The sequence below is a fragment of the Gastrolobium bilobum genome, unplaced genomic scaffold (assembly GCF_033153095.1).
Source record: "Gastrolobium bilobum isolate Gb01-03AN ecotype WA unplaced genomic scaffold, APGP_CSIRO_Gbil_v1 utg14708, whole genome shotgun sequence".
In the NCBI taxonomy this organism is placed as follows: Eukaryota; Viridiplantae; Streptophyta; class Magnoliopsida; order Fabales; family Fabaceae; genus Gastrolobium; species Gastrolobium bilobum.
Window position 1 is genome coordinate 88,051 of NW_026898255.1, and position 21,655 is coordinate 109,705.

The 21,655-nt window shown below is 37.6% G+C and overlaps 1 protein-coding gene and 2 pseudogenes across 2 annotated transcripts; 2 read left to right on the top strand and 1 right to left on the bottom strand.

Moving 5' to 3' along the window:
* Positions 1–1,164: 1,164 nt before the first annotated feature.
* LOC133314257 (F-box protein At1g15015-like) lies at positions 1,165–6,509 on the bottom strand. 2 transcript variants are annotated; one of them, XM_061515700.1, is made up of 2 exons: positions 6,190–6,509; positions 1,165–1,282 (listed from the first exon to the last, which is right to left on the bottom strand). In XM_061515700.1, exons 1-2 carry the CDS (start codon positions 6,461–6,463, stop codon positions 1,263–1,265), a joined length of 294 nt encoding a protein of 97 aa, XP_061371684.1. In that variant the 5' UTR covers positions 6,464–6,509; the 3' UTR covers positions 1,165–1,262. The 2 variants fall into 2 exon arrangements, with proteins under 2 accessions (XP_061371684.1, XP_061371685.1); XM_061515701.1 differs by having other exon boundaries at positions 1,175–1,279.
* On the top strand, positions 2,970–4,444 carry LOC133314258 (annexin D2-like; annotated as a pseudogene).
* Positions 6,510–14,827: 8,318 nt separating the features above from the next.
* On the top strand, positions 14,828–21,505 carry LOC133314244 (annexin D8-like; annotated as a pseudogene).
* Positions 21,506–21,655: the final 150 nt, after the last annotated feature.

Genomic DNA, 21,655 nt, shown 5'->3' on the forward strand with positions numbered 1-21,655 from the left:
CTATCATGCGGTGGATGGAATGTATGCCTTCTGACCCCATTTTTTGAAGAATTCTCTCCTTCAGTTCATTGCATGTAGTGCCCACTTTGATTTTCATCGTTTTTGTTTTTCCTTCAAATCGGACACCGTTCGGACCTTCAAAATGCCTCTCATTGTAGTAAATAACTATAGGAACCATGTTTGGACTTGAACTCATCTTTCACACAAAAATTAGATCTAGGTTTTGGGTTTGGAGGTTGGTTCGGATTTTTGAGCACAAAATGGGAGTGTGGAGATGTAATCTCAATGTCCCACCAAGATTCAGCTTTCTGAAATGATGAGATGAAATATGTGTGATGTTTCGGATTAGAGAGGGTAAGAGAGAGAGATTTGGGGTTTCAAAAACCCTATACCTCGCAACAATGGCCGAAATCCATACATATTGGGGTTTCTGGACGCGATTTACCCGGGTACACTGCTCCATACCTGGGTAAATAATTCAACCATTTTCCCAGATTCAAGAACTCTACCCGGGTACACCCCTACATACTCGAGTATATAAAAATTTTTAAAAATTACCCGGGTAGGTAATGGTGTACCCGGGTAGGCTTCGTGGTCAACGGTCAAACAGGGGCAGATTGGTGTTATGTTTGTTGGGGAGGGTAAATTTTCGAAATAGTTTTGAATGAAGGGCAATTTGATAATTAATTATTAATTAAGAGTCATAAGGGTCAAAAAGCCCTAGTTGTTCTGTTGATACTATAATTGTCGTACTGTGTATGTTTGAATTAGTTGATGCTGAGGATAGCACATGAGTAGCGAGGGGCTTCTGTCATTAAAGTTCATAATTTGGTCAAAGAAAGTGTAGGGTTCCACTTCGGGGAAATATTTATGGTACCACTGCTGTACTATTTATTGAGTACATCTATCTAATAAAAAATATAGAATACTATCATACTTGTATGGAAAAGAGAAAAAAATATTTTTTTTATCCAAATGTCATTTGTTAAATGGCAGATGTACCTACTACAGATATACAGAAGATGATCTCCTACTTCCGACATCTATTTGCACAAACATTATATTATTTTCCTTGCTATGTGAAAAATTTTAAAAGCTCAAAATCAAATGAATATCATACAATACAAATATAATTAAATGCAAGCAGTTTACAAGAAAATAGTTTCCACTATCTCTAGTTTTGTTGCAGTTTATCTGGTTTGAACTGAAGCAAGCGAAGCAAGCAGCCATTAAATGTCATAATTTGGTCTTCATTCGCATTATTATCCTCCTCTTATCCCTGCTAAAAGTATAATAGTAAAGTAATTAATTACTACAATATAAAGGAAGCAACAGTCACAGCGAATATCTACAAATATGAAAGGAAAAGAAAATAAACATATGAATTCTTTGAAATATGAATTTTTTTATAAAACTTTACATATATATAAAAATAAATCTAATATAAGAAGAAAAGTAAATATTTCTATCTGTACAGAAATTATTCTTCTCACCGCATCGGTAAACACCGGTATAGAGTTTCTGCAATCAAAGTAAATATTTTTTCTTCTATTTTTTTTTATGCACCACATTGTATTCTCTATGAGAGACAATTCTGTTCGGACAAGTCCAAGATTAAAACTTTAATTAAACCTCTTATTTGAGGATTGAATACATGCTCTCACGCTCACATGCTCAACTCTCATGTATCAACTGAGCTATCATCATTTGATTTTTTTTTTTTCTTTTTTTTTTTTTAGTCTTTTATCAAGTGTTCCAAATTTTCATAATATTTGATCTTATTTTCCTTTTTCTTTTGTATCACTTTGTTTTTTTCTTCCACGAATAGTAGAATAGGTATACTTAGTTAATTTTCTAATAATGTTAAGGAGAGTGTGGATAAAAAAAACTACAGGATTAAGTAATTAAAAAAAAAAGTACACGAATGTAAGTGATTCAAAATAATACCATGGTAGTTTTTTGAACTTTTTCCTAATTTTTATATAACCCCGAGTCAGCCTGCTAGCTTTTCATCTTTAAGCAAAAAATAAGTAAATTAAGGTGACGCACACATCTCATCTTAATTCTTAAGAAGCACAAGAGTCAAGTCATATTTTATACAAAGTCTAAAAAATATGACTGGCATTTATAGTTGTGACATACCAAGGTGGGATTTTTGCATGTTGCTTACCAATAAAAAGGTGGGATTTTTGCATGCTAATGACTAATTTGTCTGCTTCCAAATTTGAGAGGAGCAAAAGTAGGGGATTGCTTAATCTACTACAGTTCCATTTCTTTATAAGTTCATTTGAGAGAGCTTGCCAATTACGTCGCTGAGAATGAGTAAACAACCACGTAAGAGAGTGAAGGTGCACACTCGCCATTTGACAAGGAAGAAACCTCTATGCAGCCATTTGTATTTCCCGACGAAGACATTCTTTCTTCATTGTAACAATAACAGGATCTGATGAAAAAATTACACTATAGCGTGTTGTAAATTTATCTCATATTTTACTTACATTCAGATTGATATTGTTAGTAAAACATGAATTTATCAATACATCGCAGACCATGATTATTGAAAAGATATCTCAGTCTCACCTTACAAACTAATGCTATCTAAAGTTGACAGTTTAACAATATTTATCTGAACATGTCTCTTAAAATTTTCATTACAGTTTATACATGATACAAGGCATAACAAAATAATCATATATAATGTGCATCAATATAATGTTCCTCCTAACTAATTTTGCCTCCCAATTCCGAGGGACCCTATCACTCTCCCATTAAGATTCACCTTGCCAACGAGGTGAAATGAAGGAAATTGCTCTTTGAAGACTTCCACATCCTTCCAAGTCCTCAGCGATCAATCTCTCCTCAGTTAAGTACTTGAGACTCCCTTCATCCGTTCCTATTATAAAACAATGTCCTAGAAGATAATGGCGTCATTCTTGACCTGCAAACACTATAGCTTTGAGCTTTCTTTAACACACTGGTAAGGACTTAGCAGAATCTGAAAATGCTCAGCTAGGAAATTCAATGGGGTGCCTCTTTTGCATCAAGATAGGCCCCATCCCTACCATGGAAGGGTGCATTTTAAGCCTAAGAAACCCCTTAGGCACTTGTTAGAGACATGGGACTTAACTAAACAAATAAAATAACGCAACCGCAGATCAAATATAGATTCAGACAAAGTATACGTCTTTGTTGACAACAAGAAGCAAACTGTAAACAACACTGAGCCTTTTGACAAGACTCAACCCGAATACAACCTCCCCTCAACAGATATGGGGATCACTTTTTTATTCTGCTTCTGAAAAGATAGCATGCTGCACCCATAGTCTTACTTAGACGTTAACAAAAATTTCAGCTAAAAAATAAACTTCACATGGCATGCATAAACAAGTGCATCCTGCGTTACACATCACCATCAACTGAAATGCACTTGCCCTTAGCTTTTTGAACTTTGAAGCTCACCCTATAACATTTAGTGAATGATGATTCCACCATATACCATTTTTCTTTCCATGGAATGCACAAAATGTAGGATTCCTGCCTTACCCTTCAAGTAATGGCTGCTTGAATACATGTCAGCTGAACTATCTACATGAACCAAGGAACCACTCCACTGTTTTCCTCATATGGCTACCCATATTATAATCATGGTAAACCACAATTTTGAACTTGATTGCAAGAAAATTCATGATTCTTTTTGGGGTTTCAGCCAACTAATTCCAACTCTGGCTTGCCTAACCCAGCTTGAAAAAATAACTCAGGGAGACCTACAAGGCAGTGTAAGGAGAAGACTTGATAAGTCAACTTCAAAGATACGAAGATGGATTTTCATCCATGAACTGCACTGCTTTGTCCTTGTGGATGCTTGACCCACATGATAGGGATGCTGTTGTGGTTAGAGAAATTGTTGTTAGTAGAAAATCAAGTTTTGTTTTTCTCATCAAACAGACCAACCAGAAAAGGCTCGGAAGGCTATTGAACCAAGATATTATCAATTTGGACCCTCCATATCCATTTCAAAAGGGGGGACTATTGGGAAACATTCAAGCGGTTCAGGGAAATTGTCAGTTGCTAGTAAATTTTAAAAACTGGGTTTGATTATGCAGATTCTTGTGGCATTGGCTGTATCACGTAGAGCTCAAAAAATAGATGTTAGTCAGCATATATCTAAGTGTGATGCCAGGAGGCTCTGTGAAACTAGGGAGGGAAGCTTAAGAGTTGTGAATGAAGCTGCTGCACTAGAAATTTTAAGCAAGAGGAGCATTCCCCAACTAAAGCTAACATTTGAGCTATAAACACATTTATGGACATGCCTACACAAAGGTATTACAATAATGAGATAAAATAATATCCTAGTAATCTTCTCCCCTGCACCTTATCCCATTCAATGTACTTTCTTTATTTGATGTATTTGAAATTTGTTTTGTGTCCTTTGTGCACTGTGTAGCTCCTGCACCTTATCCCATTCAATGTATTTTCTATACAGCAGCTACTAGATCTATTGCTCCATCTTAAGTAGCTCCTGCAGATGCTTCTAAAATTACAGGAACAAAACTTGTTGAGAATAGCGTAATTCAGATAAGCTTTTACAGTTTCTTTTGTGAATGACATGAAGTGAAAAACGAGCTTAGCTTAACTTGTAGTGGCATACAGTTATATAACGTGACAATGTAAAAAATGATGTCCCTTTCTATGAAGCAAAGCAAATTTACCATCTTAAAAAGTATTTGTGTAAACTACATAGCAACCTTTGTTCTTATATCTTTTTGGCTCCTTCTTTATGCTACGATCCTAGACTTGAGTCAGACGCATAAGAAATGCATGGTTAGATATTTGCAGCATGCTTGTAAATGACTTGGCAAAAAATGATAAAATAATAAATAAATAAAAGGTCTACTTGTCATTGTCCTCTTCATTTTAACTTTTTTCAATTAAGTTTTCAATCCATGTTTGTTCTTTCAGACCCCATATTTCAGTCTGCATGCTATGATGCAGAAATCAGGGAGTATAACTAACTAAACAATGTACATATTGAAAGTTATATTGAAGAAAACATAATGCTACGATAATAAGAACAAATCAAACAAACCATGTTTCCATAATTAAGCTATGAAGTTGGAAAATAACAGTGTTCCCTACAGAAATTGTTGAAATGAAATCAATTTCAGCATTCATATTCGTTCTGATGTGCTTCTATTGATGGAGATTCCATTTGTCCATGAGGGACCGAAAGTAGACTCTCCCTATACATAACTGTATCAAACCCACTCAGATCATCAGAACAATATTCACAACGTTCTAGCAGTTCTCCTTTGTCATTAAATTTCATCAGTTCTCCATCATCAAAGCGTAATGCAACAAGTTCACCATCTTTGGCCATGCATACAGCGGAAACGTGTCCAGGAATCTCAAGCATAGTCCAAGATGACTGCACTTTAGGGGGCGTTTGGTACGCGGAATTTTGAGGGATTCTCGGGAAACTGAATTTTTTTAAATTTTAAATTTTCAGATATTATCGTAAACTGAATGCAAAAATCATATTTTTGAAAATCGAGATTCCCGGACAAATAAAAATTTCTCCTGTACCAAACGCCCCCTTATATTCTTTCATAATCCACACCTTAGTTTTAGTATCGTCAAAATGACATAAGCAGAGACATCCTCCCATCGTTCCCAATTTACAAAAATATAAGTCATCTGTTGAACAACCATCGGGCATAGATATCTCAAAGAAATTGTTGTTTACCATATCAAAGGCAAGAATTACAAATGAATTATAACCGGAAGCCAACCAATGAATAGCATAATTAAAGAACAATGGTTGACTGTGAGAATACATGTCGGGAAGATGAGGCCCCTGAATTTCTTTCAATGAATTGGTTCTCAAAGAGAAAAGCACCAAACGGTCTACCTTAACATTAATATCAACATCATCATCACCATTATCATCAATGGTGGGGTTGACGTAGTACTTAGCCCAGAGTACAACTACCAAATAATCATCGGTGGATGGGTCATACCCAAAACCAGTTAGAAATTTGTCCTCAGTTTGACATTGTTGCCCTATATCAGAGTATGATAGTTCTCTGTGGAAACCAGTTGATGGGTTCCAAATATAAAATTTTGAATATCTTTCTATAAGGACAAACCCTCGGCATGAACCTAAAATCAAAACATGAGGAGCATATTTACCTGGCTTTGGAAATGGGGGAACGAGGCTTACAACGAAAGAATCATCGTTAAGCGAAGCATCAAAATCGATCGATCGAGCTTCGGAACCAGAACGTGTTACATGGAGAAGCTTGTGGGTGGGTGCGGCAGATAGCTCGTAATGGGATTTTGCAAATTGAGAGTCAGAGATCAGAGAAAGCCACGATTTGCACACACACTTGAATCGAACAAGAGATTTCACAGGTAATCTCAACAGGATTTCCTGAATCACATCCCAGGAAAGCTTACTCTCCATTCCTCCTTCTTTTCCCGTTTTTTATTCGAAGGGGATTTAGGGTTTAGATTACTCAACTAAGAGATTGGGTATGAAATTTATTGAGTATGATATGTATGCACCAAATACGCTGAGAACGCGGATTGAGTTGGAAATTACAATATCATGTAATATTAATATTATATATTAAGAAAAAGTGTGTATTTAATCATATGAAATTATGTCATTTTGAATAAGAGAAATAGATAGATAAAAGAGAAGTGAGTGAATAAAAAAATATAAAGATGTTGATCTCACTTTTTTGTGAGAGAGGAAAGACACAAGTTATGTCATTTTAAAAGACAAATATTTTTTTCTTGCATATTAATATTAAAGGTAATTGAGATTCGCTCAAATGACATTATGGTAGAGAAAGATGGGTAGAAAAGAAAAATAAATAGAATAATTTATCTCTTAAAATAATTTAAATTATCTCATAAATATTTTTAGGATTAGTTTTTATATTTTCTCATATTTTATAACTTTTTTATTTTTAGATCTGTAATTAGTATAAATAAAAATAATTATTTTGTCTTTTTTATCATATTATATCACATCATTATGAAATATTTATTTAATCTTTAATTTTTTTTGGGGATACCAAAGTTTTAATAATTTCATGAGAAATATGAGATTTCATAGCTAACCTCAACAAAATTTCTTGAACCAACCATGTTGTTGGAAATGGATCCTCTAATGTGAAAAAAACATGACATGGTCATGTGAGAAGATCACAACTATATAAAAGTAAATCAACGGTTATAAAATGATAACTTTTTTTAAATTATGATAGAATTAGAGAGGGTCAATAATGTGTAATTATATAATGTTATAATAGTGAATTGTAGGATTCAATCAGGTTAAAAAGCAGAAAATAAAAAATTAAATATATAATAATATTAAAATTATATCTTGAAACAATTTAGAATATTGCATGTAATCTTTTAAGATTACTTTTTTTCTAATTTTATAATCTATTTTATTGTTTTATAATTTTTTATTTAACATAATGTAGATGACCGCTTTTTTTTGGTAAAATAGGTAATTGATTTATCTTTTGTATCACATATATCGTTGCAAAATATTATTTAGTTTTTTTTTCTTCCAGTATATCGAATTCCCATAATTCTAGAAAATATGAACAACTACATATAAGAGTTATTTATCGCTTTTCTTGTGGTTAATTAGTAAATACGCATCCAATTAGGTAAAAAAAAATTGGTATATTATTATTTTAATAAAAAAATCTCAATAACATAGTCATTTTGAACCAATTTATAGATTTATTATACTTAATTTCACCCAATTTAAACGAAACTAATCTCTTTCGGTTTAAGCAAAACATCTAAGGGAGTCTCACTTAATTTGGGTGAGAATGAGTTCCTTTTACTATTTCAATATTATCTTGAGCATTATAACATCGATCCCCGCATAAATATAACAATTTAAGTAGATCGAGAGGTTATCAAAATCACATCACTACAGTTAAACTGATTCAAGAGGCTAAAGAATTTCCTATATTGTAGAGACGAAATGGGTTTTAAAATTCTCAAGTTACGTAAGAATTGAAATCTTATGATGTAGAGACGAAAAGCATGTGAGACCTATATATTAGAAAAAATTATGTGTAGAACCCACGTCAGCGCGAAAATCAAAGGATGTGTAAGAAAATTTCAATTTACATGTTGAATGTATGGGTGTTCAAAATATCCAAAAGAACCAAATCGATCCATAATCAAACTGCTCCACATTTTAAAAATCGGTTTCATATGAAACTGCATTTTATTTTATAAACTGGTTATTCTCCAAACCATAAAAATAATTTGTTATCCATGGTTATCCATAACCAAACTGCTCTACAATGAAAGAACAAATAAGTATTATCTTTTATCATGCCTATTATATTAGTCAATTGACTCAAATGCAGAGCATATTGCTGGAGCTGCATCGAGAGATTTTGGTACACTGGTACAGCAGTGTAAGGACATTGAGGATGTCTGCATCACGAGTAAGGACAAGAGGGCCAAGATTGCTAAGACAAAGGGAACTGATAGTTCCACTTCTTGGAGAGACAGGAAGTTTGCCGGGAATGGCAAGGAAAGCAGTTGGCGGCTAGGCAAGCGCCAAATCAGTTTAAGAGGACTTCTGCTCCAAGGAGTACCGCGAGACCTCTTACTCCCAGATGCTCAGGATGTGGGAGGGTTCATCTGGGGCCGTGTGCTACAGGCTAGACCATATGTTTCCAGTGTGGCAAGGAGGGCCACTATGCTAGAGAGTGTCTGTCGTCTACCGCGAGAACTGCAGCCGTTCGGGCAGTTCCATTACAGATGGTTCTCCTTCCACCTACAGCGGCACCTGTTGTGCCACCTGCCACGGGGCGAGTTTACACTTTGGATCGGCAACAGTCGGACCGAGCTCTGAACCTTGTCGGAGGTACTGTTTCCATTAGTGGATCTTCTGTTGATGTATTGTTTGACTCCGGGGCTACGCATTCCTTTATTGCAACCCCGAATGCTGTGGGGCTTGAGTTGCCCAGGTCTGTTCTTTCTCCACTGTTGCGGGTGACCACCGCCACTGGAGAAAAATGTGATTCTACCACTGTTCATCACGATGTAGCATTTCAGTGGGATGACCATGAGTTCTCGGTAGATCTGATAGGATTGCCGATGAGCAATTTGGAGATTATTCTGGGCATGGATTGTTGTCCAGAAATTGTGCATTGATTGACTGTTGTCAAGCGAGTTGTAATGTCTCCGGGTGATGCCACAACCAGTTCCTCGCCTTTTATTTCATTACTGCAGGCTAGGAGAGCCTTGAGGGCAGGGGCATTTGGTTATGTCATGTTGGGAGGTTTGGTGAGTGGGTCACAGGAGGATTAGCTGGCATTCCTGTGGTGAGGGAATTCCTCGAGATATTTCCTGAGGACATCCCTGAGTTTCCACCGGAGACGGAGATAGAGTTCTCTATTGACTTATTGCTTGGTGTGGGGCCCGTTTCATTGGCTCCGTATCGGATGTCGCCACCAGAGTTGGCGGAGCTGAAGAAGCACATTGAGGACCTTTTAGGGAAAGGCTTCATTCGACCGAGTGTGTCTCCATGGGGAGCACCAGTCATTTTTGTAAAAAAGAAAGATGGGACTATGCGATTGTGCACCGATTACAGACAGCTGAACAAGGTGACGATCAAGAACAAGTATCCCCTTCCACGTATTGATGATCTGTTGGATCAGCTTAAGGGAGCTTGTGTGTATTCGAAGATCGATCTCCGGTCCGGATACCATCAGATTCGGGTGAAGTCGGAAGATGTCCCGAAGATCGCGTTTCGTTCAAGATACGATCACTATGAGTATTTGGTGATTCCTTTTGGACTTACCAATGCACCCGCAGTGTTCATGGATTACATAAACAAGATTTTGCAGCCGTACCTGGATCAGTTTATGATCATCTTCGTTGATGACATATTGATTTACTCCAAGACTGAGGAGGAACATGCTGAGCACTTGAAGATTGTGTTGCAAGTGCTGAAGAAGAAAAAAGCTTTATGCTAAGCCTTCCAAATGAGAATTTTGGCTCAAGTCCGTAAAGTTTTTGGGGCATGTGATTTCTGCAGAGGGAGACGCAGTGGATCCTAACAAGATTGAGGTCGTGCTAGATTGGGAAAGGCCCAAGACGGTAACCGAAGTTAGGAGTTTTCTGGGTTTGGCAGGGTACTACCGGAGGTTCATCAAGGGATTTTCCATGCTGGTTCTTCCATTGACTCGTCTTACCCGTAAGGAGACCCCATTTGTGTGGACTCACGAGTGTGAGGAATGTTTGCAGGAGTTAAAGAAGAGATTGACTACCGCACCTGTGTTGGTCCTTCCTGATCCTGCTGAGGAAGTTGAGTTGTACACCGACGCCTCCGGAAAGGGGCTCGGATGTGTGTTGATGCAGTTGGGCAAAGTAATTGCCTATGCTTCGAGGCAGTTGAAGCCTCATGAGGAGAACTACCCGACTCATGATTTAGAGTTGGCTGCGATTGTGTTTGCTTTCAAGATTTGGAGGCATCATCTCTATGGCATGAAGTTTGCTGTGTTCAGTGATCACAAGAGCTTGAAATATTTGTTTGATCAGAAGGAGCTGAACATGAGACAGAGGAGATGGATGGAGTATCTGAAGGATTGCGACTTTGAGTTGAAGTACCATCCTGGCAAGGCCAATGTGGTAGCTAATGCTTTGAGTCAGAAATCCGTGAGCCTATCCAGTTTGACCATGGGTTATTATGATATCATCGAGCAGTTTCGAGATCTGACGGTGACCTCTTTGTTTGGAGGTGCACTTCTCGAAATGAAAATCGTGCAAGTTGAGAATGAGCTCATGGAAAAGATCAAAGAGGCGCAAGTGCAGAGAGAGTGCCTAGATTATGTGAAGAACCAGGACGATGTGTCTTGGAATGAGAATGGACTGTTGACCTTTCAGAAGAGGATTTTGGTTCCTCGAGGTCCTTTGACTGTTGAGGTGAGGACAGAGGCTCATAAGGGCCAGTTTACTGTCCACCCTGGCGCTACAAAGATGTATCAAGATTTGAAGAGGAATTATTGGTGGCCGGGCATGAAGAAGGACATAGCTGTTTTTGTATCCAAGTGTTTGGTTTGCCATAAGGTAAAGATAGAACACCAGAGGCCGTCTGGAAAGCTTCAACCTCTTGAGATTCCGGAATGGAAATGAGATAGCATTTCCATGGACTTCGTGGTGGGATTGCCGAAGACTCAGGCTGGTTGCGACTCTATCTGGGTCATTGTGGACAGATTGACCAAGTCTGCCCACTTGCTTCCGGTGAAGGTGAGCTTCACTACTGAGCAGTTGGCCAGACTATACGTTCGCGAGATTGTGAGACTTCACGAGATTCCCGAGAGTATCATCAGTGATAGGGACCCGAAGTTCACATCTCGGTTCTGGGAGGCGCTGCAGGAGGCTTTTGGTATGCAGTTGAGACTGAGTACAACCTATCACCCTCAGAATGACGGACAGACTGAGCGGACCATCCAGACATTGGAGGACATGTTGAGGGCTTGCACTTTGGAGCAAGGTTCAGCATGGGATAGGTAGCTGCCATTGGTTGAATTTTCGTATAACAACAGTTTCCATGCTAGCCTGGGCAAGGCACCCTACGAGGCTTGTATGGCAGGAGGTGTCGGACTCCTACCTGCTGGACTGAGGTTGGAGATAAGGAGTTGTTTGGCTTGGACTTTGTCCAAGATACCACCCTGCAGATCCAGTTGATCAAGGAAAAGTTGAAGCATGCGCAGAATCGCTAGAAGAGTTATTATGATGTGAAGCATCGTCCACTGGAGTTCAGTGAGGGTGAGCACGTGTTTGTGAGACTTTCACCTGTCACCGATGTTGGTCGGGCACTTGGAGTAAGGAAGCTGAGCTCGCGAGTCATTGGGCCCTACCAGATCCTTGGTAGAGTAAGACCTGTTGCCTACCGGCTTGCCTTGCCTCCGAACTTGGCCAACATCCACGAAGTGTTTCACGTGTCTCAGCTTCGCAAATATGTAGCGGATCCTTCGTACGTGGTGCAACCAGATGATGTGGAGGTTCGGGAGAACCTAAAGACTCCCGTCGGACCACTTAAGATTCTCGATCGTGGCGAGAAGCAGCTGAGGAGCAAGATCATTCCGATGGTCAAAGTGCAATGGACTGGGAGAACTCCTGAGGAGTGCACTTGGGAGCGTGAGGACGAGCTTCTCCGGCAGTATCCTGACTTCCGAGACAGGTATGTTTTTGATTTTGAGGAGAAAATCCTAAAAAGGTAGGGTGAATGTAAGAACCCGCACCGTAAATTAAGGAAGTTAATTAATTAATTATGAGAAATTAGGAAATAATTCCATAATTGACACTAATAATTATTATGAGGCTTAAATGATTATAATAAGTGAGTAATAATATTGAAAGTCGCTTTACCGACGAAAAGTGTAGATATCGGTTCTGCTACTCAGTATAAATGCGTACCGATGAAGTATCCTGGAAAATTATGAAAAAGTGTGTATATGTCACTAGAATAATATATAGGACTCGTAAAACAAGTTTCAAGTTAAAATAATGAGAACTAGTGCCAGAACTGACACTGGCTATGGAAAAGCGCGTACCGAAAAGGTGCTGCGATAAATAAAATAAAAATATGATAAATTTTAGAAAAATGAGTAGGTCCAGAATCCTAAGTTTGGTATTAAAATCTTAAGCGTAGCTATTATCGCTAATACTATGTGATTAAGTTTAAATGGCCTATAAATAGACCCTTTCACACTACCCTAGGCTGATCCTCCAACCTTGATGCGTGAGTTTTTGGTTGCTGCTGGTGTCTTCATACTTGCCACCTTGTTCCTTCAAGAAGATTCCTCCATAAGTCACCATTTCTCTTTGATTCTTCCTTTTTCACCTTGTAAACACTAGAGTGAGTGCCTTGTGAGGGTGAAGTTCAGCTTTTGCTGAGTTGAGGGTACTGTTTGGGAAGAGTTTGAGGGTTGACTTGTTGGTTTGGGTGTTGTGGAGTCTTTGTTCCTAGCTTGTGTGGCTTCAAGGAGCCACCTTTGGTGAGAAAGGACCTTGCTTTGTGGTCATTTTCGTTTCCCTACGAAGTCAGAACCTTGAGGAGCTGTTTGGTGAGCTCCAAGAGCCTCTGTACCTCTATTTTGAGCTCGGGTAAGCTTTACCACCTTTGATCATGAGTTTTAATGGTTAAAAGTGAGGTCTTGGCATGTTTAATGAGTTGTTTAAGTAATCAACCAGTATATGAACCTAAAAGGGTATAAAAATGGAGTCTTGAACGTATATATATGGTAAAAGTTGGACATTTGATGGATATCTTTGCGAAATGCAGAATCTGCATTCTGTCGCGAAATATCCTGATATGATATCCGGATATTGATATCCGGATATGGGGTTTAGTGATATCCGAATATGGATATCCGGATATGCATATCCAGAGGCCCCGACATATATCCGGATATTCTAGGTTTTCGAGAACAGTAACGGTACTGTTCATACAGAACTGAGTTATGGGTTTATGGACCCTAGATTGTGGAAGTTGAACTTCTGTAATGATTAAGTTAAGTCAGAATCAAGGGATTAAGGACTTGTGGCTTTGTGAGAAGCCTTAAGACTTGGAACGCAAAGGAAATGTGTTGTCTTTATATCGTATGCTTGTAGAGTATAAATATTGATATTATTGTTGGTCCAAAACATATTGTGATTCTGCTGTGCTTGGACTTTGAGCTTGTGTGGACTCTTGGCTTGGATAGCTGGCTTGCAAGGTAAGCTTTCGTGTCCTCGGTTTAGCCATTGTTTGTTCCATCATGTCCCATGGGGGGATGATTATATGCATGATGTGTTTTCATGTATTATTTTACTAAAATGCTATTGAACTGTTAAGTGCGAATGTTATATGATATGTATGTGGTGTTCCACCTAGACGGGAAGCCATGGGGTGGTCCTGTGGGCGGGTACAACATGGGCTTGTATTTATGTGGGTAATAGACGTATTCCTGCATTTCTCTGATCAATAGAATAGTTAGTACACACATGACATGAATATCTGCTGCATTGCACTGGTTTTGGAACTGATGTTGAATTAATGCTTTTAGAACTTATATTGCACATGTAAGTGAGTTTGGGGTGGAAGATCCTTGAGGACCCCTTGTCTTACTGAGATTTTTGTTTAGAGATCTCACCCCACGTTTGGGGGACATATTTCAGGTTCAGGTAATGCGGGGGTTGATACCTCTAGCGGCAGGAGGTCGGAGCTTAGCTAATATTGCTGATTATATGATATTATGCCTCGGATGCTGACATTGTTTTACATTTGATATTATTATGTTACTGTTGTTGAGACTATGTTGGGCCTTGTTGCCTTATTTGGCGAGCATGGGGATTGTCCAAGCCACATTTGATTATGTATCGTTCCTAGTTTTAGAGCTGTATAAACTATCAGGGTTGTCTGGCTTACGTGTTGTAGTGTTGTGACTAGAGACACAGTTAATGATCTTAATTATGTTATGAGGTTATTCAGTATAGATATCTGTCTTTTGCATTTACATACAGGCAATGTTTTGAAATGAACTAAGTAATTCAACTTGGTAATGATAATGACGTCATAATTGAACAGAAAAAGATATTCCGCAAATTTTTAATTAAGCGTGGCTTAATACGATGACATGTTAACAAACCGGGTTAACACGGGGTGTTACAGATAGCATTTTAGAAATGCAAAACTCTATGTCCTGTGCTGGTGTTTCCCCTAACTGGAAAATAGAGATTTTTGTTATGTGGCACTTTCCCCCCTTTGGCTAGACTAAGCTCAATACCAATGGCGCTTGCAAATGGGAGTCAAGGAGGATGGGTTGCGCGGGAGTGTTTAGGGACTGTAGTGGTAGATGGCTGCTGGGTTTCTCTAAGAACCTTGGCAGACGTAATTCCCTCTTAATGGAACTTTGAGGCACTTTTGTTGGCCTACATCTAGCTTGGGAGGGTGGTTACAGGTTTATCTGGCTTGAGAGTGACTCTACCACCCTCATCAATCTGTTGTCCAGTGGTTGTGAGCCTCACAAGCCTTGCTCAAGACTGGTTCAGAAAATCCAGCTCATTCTCAATCGTCCCTGGACTATTAAGATTTCCTATTCTCACAGGGAAGCTAACAAAGTTGCTGATTGGTTAGCAAATCTGTCTCTTGTTCAGAGTTGGGATACTGTCACCTTTGATAACCGTCTGATTGGTTGTAGCTCCCTTATGAAGCAGGACTTCAAGGGTGTATCTACACCCAGATTAGTTAACTAGTTGTGTATTTTGTTTCCTTTATATACAAAAAAAGTAAATATATTTTCTTCTATATTTTTGGTTTTGATGTACCACATATATTTTCCACGGAAGGCATTCCTGTTCGGGACAGGGACATGATTAAAACTTTAATTTGAGGATCGAACACATGATCACCCCCACATGTTCAGCTTTCATGCGTCAACTGAGCTATCATCATTTGATTTCTTCTATTTTTTCTTATTTTATTTTCTTTCTTTTATTTTGACATATTTGATTATTTTTTTAATCTTTTATTAAGTGTTCTAAATTTTCATAACATTTGGTTTTATTTTTATTTTTCTGTTGTATCACTTTTTTTTTCTTCCAAGAATGGTAGAATAAGTATACTTAATTAATTTTCTGACCATATTAAGGACGATGTGGATGGAAAAAACTACAAGGGTTAAGTGATTAAAAAAAAAATACAGAATTATAAGTGATTCAAAGTAATACCACAAGAGAGAATTGCCCCAGAACCCAATACGAACTCAAGATTATACCTCGGCATGACCGACGTGTTAATTAAGCTTCTACACCCCGACAATCCAAGTTTCCGAGCTGCCGGGCTGGGGGGCGATTGTTATGGACTGGATCCATATCTCAACCACATATCCAATAGGAGATCGGAATTTATCTCAGTCTTATCACAATAACATAATCCAAGGAGGATCAAGGAATAAAATCCATATCCCTAACAAATAAGGCAACTATCATACCAATCAAGGGAAATCTGAAACCCAAAGGTAAATCCTATAAATAAGAGGATAAGGCAGCTATCATACCAATCAAGGGAAATCTGAAACCCAAAGGTAAATCCTATAAATAAGAGGCTAAAGACCCTAGGTACACACTTTTGATCTATTTACTATTGCTGCCAACACTGTGCACACACCCACGTTTTGACTATACGCCTTTTGTTGTGCGCAGTGATTGGTACATTGGCTTTCATAGATATCTCTTTCATAGATATCTCTAAGCGCATCCCTTTACAATATAGATCTATGATTTACTAGAATCGAATACTATCAATGTATATTTTTTTAAGAATGTGGAACAATGGAATTTATTCATATCATCAAACCTTTTTCTTATGAGTTAGTGAGGGGAAACTTAATGACAAACACAAACTTCTAAATAGTAAGAAAATCTCTAGCAAAGCCTCAAATTATAATCATTTCTAAATTCTTGGAATCAAGCAACATGACCAATTACTTATAATAACAAATATATTGGTCCACATATTGGAAAATATTGGTTATTAATATTCATGTAAACAATTTTGTTCGGCTAGCCCAATAGCCAAACCCAACATAAAAGCCCACATTAAGGGCTGACTAAAGACCTCTTCCTTTGAAGTGCAAGTAACGTACCCACTCCAGGTACCTCTCTCTCCCATACACAGGCAGCCATTGTACATTGACAATAGTTGTTATACGTCTTGCCCAAGCAAGACAAGCTATGGTGGCTAGGTCCCATCCTCCCATCTTGTCTTCCTCCCAAGGAAACTCCTTCTCACCTATAAATACCCCCTACTTCCCACAAAGACACACACACTATTATATTATTTCATGAGCTTGTTACTCTGTTCATTCAGAGAGCCACCATAGTCGATAAACACTTCCACCTTTTTTTGTCACACTGCACCTGAAAAGCTTCTAAGGACCTTGATCTATACCATTGTCTTCAAAGGTACCATAAATTAATATATACCTGATTCTCTTGATCACCAGACAACTCAAATTTCATAAATTCATGATCCTTCAATTGGCAACCACAATCCACAACAGTAGGAGTTACAATGTCAGTTGGAAGATTCTATTCTTTTTAATTAAAAAAATATACAATATTGTGCAATGGCCAAGTCAAATGTCATATTTAAAAAATGTTTGGTCTCTTCCAAAGAAAACAAATATAAGTTGAAGGTACGAAAAGATGCTATTCTATATAGATTTTTTTTTTTTTTTTGAAAAGGTCTCGTAGGCCCAATTTATTGAGTCAATCAGGAAGGCCCCTTATAAGGGTTCAACTTCTACACTTTTAAAGTAAGACAAATACTCTTTCACTACCCCTAATTCTCTTCCCATGTGCAAGTGCCTCACACACATGGGTGAGGGCGCATTGCCTCACTGATAGTGGGACCCACAAGTAAAAATTATTTGGCTCTATATGGAGCTTGTTTTTCGTGGGGCGGGAGCTTGTGCTCCCTTTCCAAAAATATGAAAAAAAAGGATTGAGAAAAAATTTATAAGAAAAGCAGAAGTATAAATAGAAAAAAATATTTCCTTTTTTAATAAAGTATCACCAAATTTATCGTGGTCCGAGATCGTATTAAAAAAATTCCTCTATATGACTCGAATCAAGGGGCCTCTACATTCTCCATTGAAGAAACACCTTTGTGTAAATTCATCCCCCATTCTTGTTACTTTATTAGAATACAAACTAACCAGAATCACCACTTCCCCTTATTCTCTATGTTCTTTATCTAGTTTAAAACTATGCGATCATGAATTCCTGCTTGGCTATTAGAGGGTGTTTGGTAGAGGAAAAAAAAAATTTACCGGAAAAAAATAATTTTCGAGAATATGATGGAAAAAAATTTTCCCGGATAAATTACTAAAATGTGTTTGATAGGTTAAATTTTTTTCGGGAATGTTGAGTTAATTTTACTGATGTTGTGTTAATTTTTCTACTACATAGGAAAAAAACAATTTCACCACATTCAGTAGTAATCTTCCATAGCCATTCTATATGGAAAAGTAAATGATTTTGGAATTTTTTTTCTCAGCCATACTTTTACTTCACCTCCCACAAAATATAGGCAGGTAATTTTTCCCATCCCATTTTCCTAGGAAAAGAAATTTTCACCTCCTACCAAATACCCCCTTAAAGAGCAATTAAACTATCATCTCGTCCATTTCATCACCTCACCACTAGCAAGTTTCGAAGATAACATATTGTTGGAGGCACTAAATAAATCTACATAATCTGCACGCTTGTACTCGAATATAGATGATAAGAAATCGAGAATAGAAAAAATATATTGAAAACAATAGAAGTCGTGTTGGCATTTACGCATACAACTCAAACAGTCAGAAGCAACTACATTTAGTAAATTAGAAACATAGAATTGAACAAAGGCTTGTTTGTTCTGGTCACCAAAAGCCAGCCACTTGGCACGAGAACGCCAAAACCATGTGAGTTGTTCCCTGCTATAGAGGTCAACTCGAATTCCTTTTGTCACAGATTAAGGAATATCCGGATGAAAACTAACACAACGATCAGACAGTGTACATGCAACCATGCATGCAGTCATGGAAATCTTGCAAGGCTCTCCAATTAGGTTCACAACCTCCAGAAGCATTAGCCAACTCCAAAAGCAGAGTGTCAATTTAATTGAAACTAAACTAATTTCAAAAGCATTAGTCAATTTTTATTTTTATTTCATTCATTTATTTATTTATTTATTTTGCGAAGAGTATTGTCGACAAGATATATATTAGTCGGACAAGAAATAAAACTAGAAGCATACATTGTGGTTCTAAGTATATATTTTTTAAAAGAGAAAATTAGATAATTTCATTGAATAATAAGGGTCACTGGCTTGAATTAAACTAACGGAACATTATTTAAGGTTCAAAGCTACACTGAATGAGTACAGGAAGAAATTCAGGTGACGCACACATCACATCTTAATTCTTAAGAAGCACAAGTGTCAAGTCATATTTTATACAAAGTCTAAAAAATAATATGACTGACATTTAAAGTTGTGACATGATTTTTGCATGCTCATGACTAATTTGTCTGCTTCAAAATTTGTGAGGAACAAATGTAGGGGTTTACTCAATCTACTACAGTTGCCTTTCTATATAAATTCATTTGAGAGAGACACAAAATATTATAAGTAAGCGTATTGCTTGCCAATTACCTCACTGAGAATCAGAGAATGAAGGTGCACACTCGCCATGACAGGGAAGAAACCTCTATGCAGCCATTTGTATTTGCCGACCAAGACATTCTTTCTTCATTGTAACAATAACAGGATCTGATGAAAAATTACACTATGGCGTGTTGTAAATTTATCACATATCTTACTTACATTCAGATTGATAAAACATGAATTTATCAATGCATCGCAGACCATGATTATTGAAAAGATATCTCTGTCTCACCATACAGATATCTAAAGTTGACAGTTTAACAATATTTATCTGAACAACATGTCACTTAAAATTTTCATTACAGTTTATACATGAGACAAGGCATAACAAAATAATAATATATAATGTGCATCAAATGAAACAGATACAATACTGGCAATTGGAGAAGCCAGCTTTCTCCAAAGCACCCATTGGTACCCCAATATAGCCTACAACTTGTTTGCCTCTCGTTTTCCTCCCTTCTACATACAATGATCCTCCTAACTAATTTTCCCTCCCAATTCCGAGGGACCCGATCACTCTCCCATTAAGATTCACCTTGTCATCGAGGTGAAAATGAAATGAAGGAAATTGCTCTTTGAATGAAGGCTTCCACGACCTCCCAAGTCCTCAGCCATCAATATCTCCTCAGTTAAGTACTTGAACTGCAACCACTATATCAAGGCAGATTGATATTGTAAGGACATAGCAGAATCTGAAAATGCTCAGCTAGGAAATTCAATGGGGTGCCTCTTTTGCATCAAGATAGGCCCCATCCCTATCATGGAAGGGTGCATTTTAAGCCTAAGAAACCCCTTAGGCACTTGTTAGAGACCTGGGACTTAACTAAACAAATAAAATAACGGAACCGCAGATCAAATATAGAATCAGACAAAGTATACGTCTTTGTTGACAACAAGAAGCAAACTGTAAACAACACTGAGCCTTTTGAGAAGACTCAACCCGAATACAACCTCCCCTCAACAGATATGGCGATCACTTTTTTATTCTGCTTCTGAAAAGATAGCATGCTGCACCCATAGTCTTACTTAGACGTTAACAAAAATTTCAGCTAAAAAATAAACTTCACATGGCATGCATAAACAAGTGCATCCTGCGTTACACATCACCATCAACTGAAATGCACTTGCCCTTAGCCTTTTGAACTTTGAAGCTCACCCTATAACATTTAGTGAATGATGATTCCACCATATACCATTTTTCTTTCCATGGAATGCACAAAATGTAGGATTCCTGCCTTACCCTTCAAGTAATGGCTGCTTGAATACATGTCAGCTGAACTATCTACATGAACCAAGCAACCACTCCACTGTTTTCCTCATATGGCTACCCATATTATAATCATGGTAAACCACAATTTTGAACTTGATTGCAAGAAAATTCATGATTCTTTTTGGGGTTTCTGCCAACTAATTCCAACTCTGGCTTGCCTAACCCAGCTTGAAAAAATAACTCAGGGAGACCTACAAGGCAGTGTAAGGAGAAGACTTGATAAGTCAACTTCAAAGATACGAAGATGGATTTTCATCCATGAACTGCACTGCTTTGTCCTTGTGGATGCTTGACCCACATGATAGGGATGCTGTTGTGGTTAGAGAAGCCATTCAACAAAATGAGATCAATTTCAAAGCTCTTGTGAAATTGTTGAGTAGAAAATCAAGTTTTGTTTTTCTCATCAAACAGACCAACCAGAAAAGGCTCGGAAGGCTATTGAACCAAGATATTATCAATTTCGACCCTCCATATCCATTTCAAAAGGGGGGACTATTGGGAAACATTCAAGCGGTTCAGGGAAATTGTCAGTTGCTAGTAAATTTTAAAAACTGGGTGATTATGCAGAATCTTGTGGCATTGCCTGTATCACGTGGAGCTCAAAAAATAGATGTTAGTCAGCATATATCTAAGTGTGATGCCAGGAGGCTCTGTGAAACTAGGGAGGGAAGCTTAGGAGTTGTGAATGAAGCTGTTGTACTAGAAATTTTAAGCAAGAGGAGCATTCCCCAACTAAAGCTAACATTTGAGCTATAAACACATTTATGGACATGCCTACACAAAGGTATTACAATAATGAGATAAAATAATATGCTAGTAATCTTCTCCCCTGCACCTTATCCAATTCAATGTACTTTCTTTATTTGATGTATTTGAAATTTGTTTTGTGTCCTTTGTGCACTGTGTAGCTCCTGCACCTTATCCCATTCAATGTATTTTCTATACAGCAGCTACTAGATCTATTGCTCCATCTTAAGTAGCTCCTGCAGATGCTTCTAAAATTATAGGAACAAAACTTGTTGAGAATAGCGTAATTCAGATAAGCTTTTACAGTTTCTTTTGTGAATGACATGAAGTGAAAAACGAGCTTAGCTTAACTTGTAGTGGCATACAGTTATATAACGTGACAA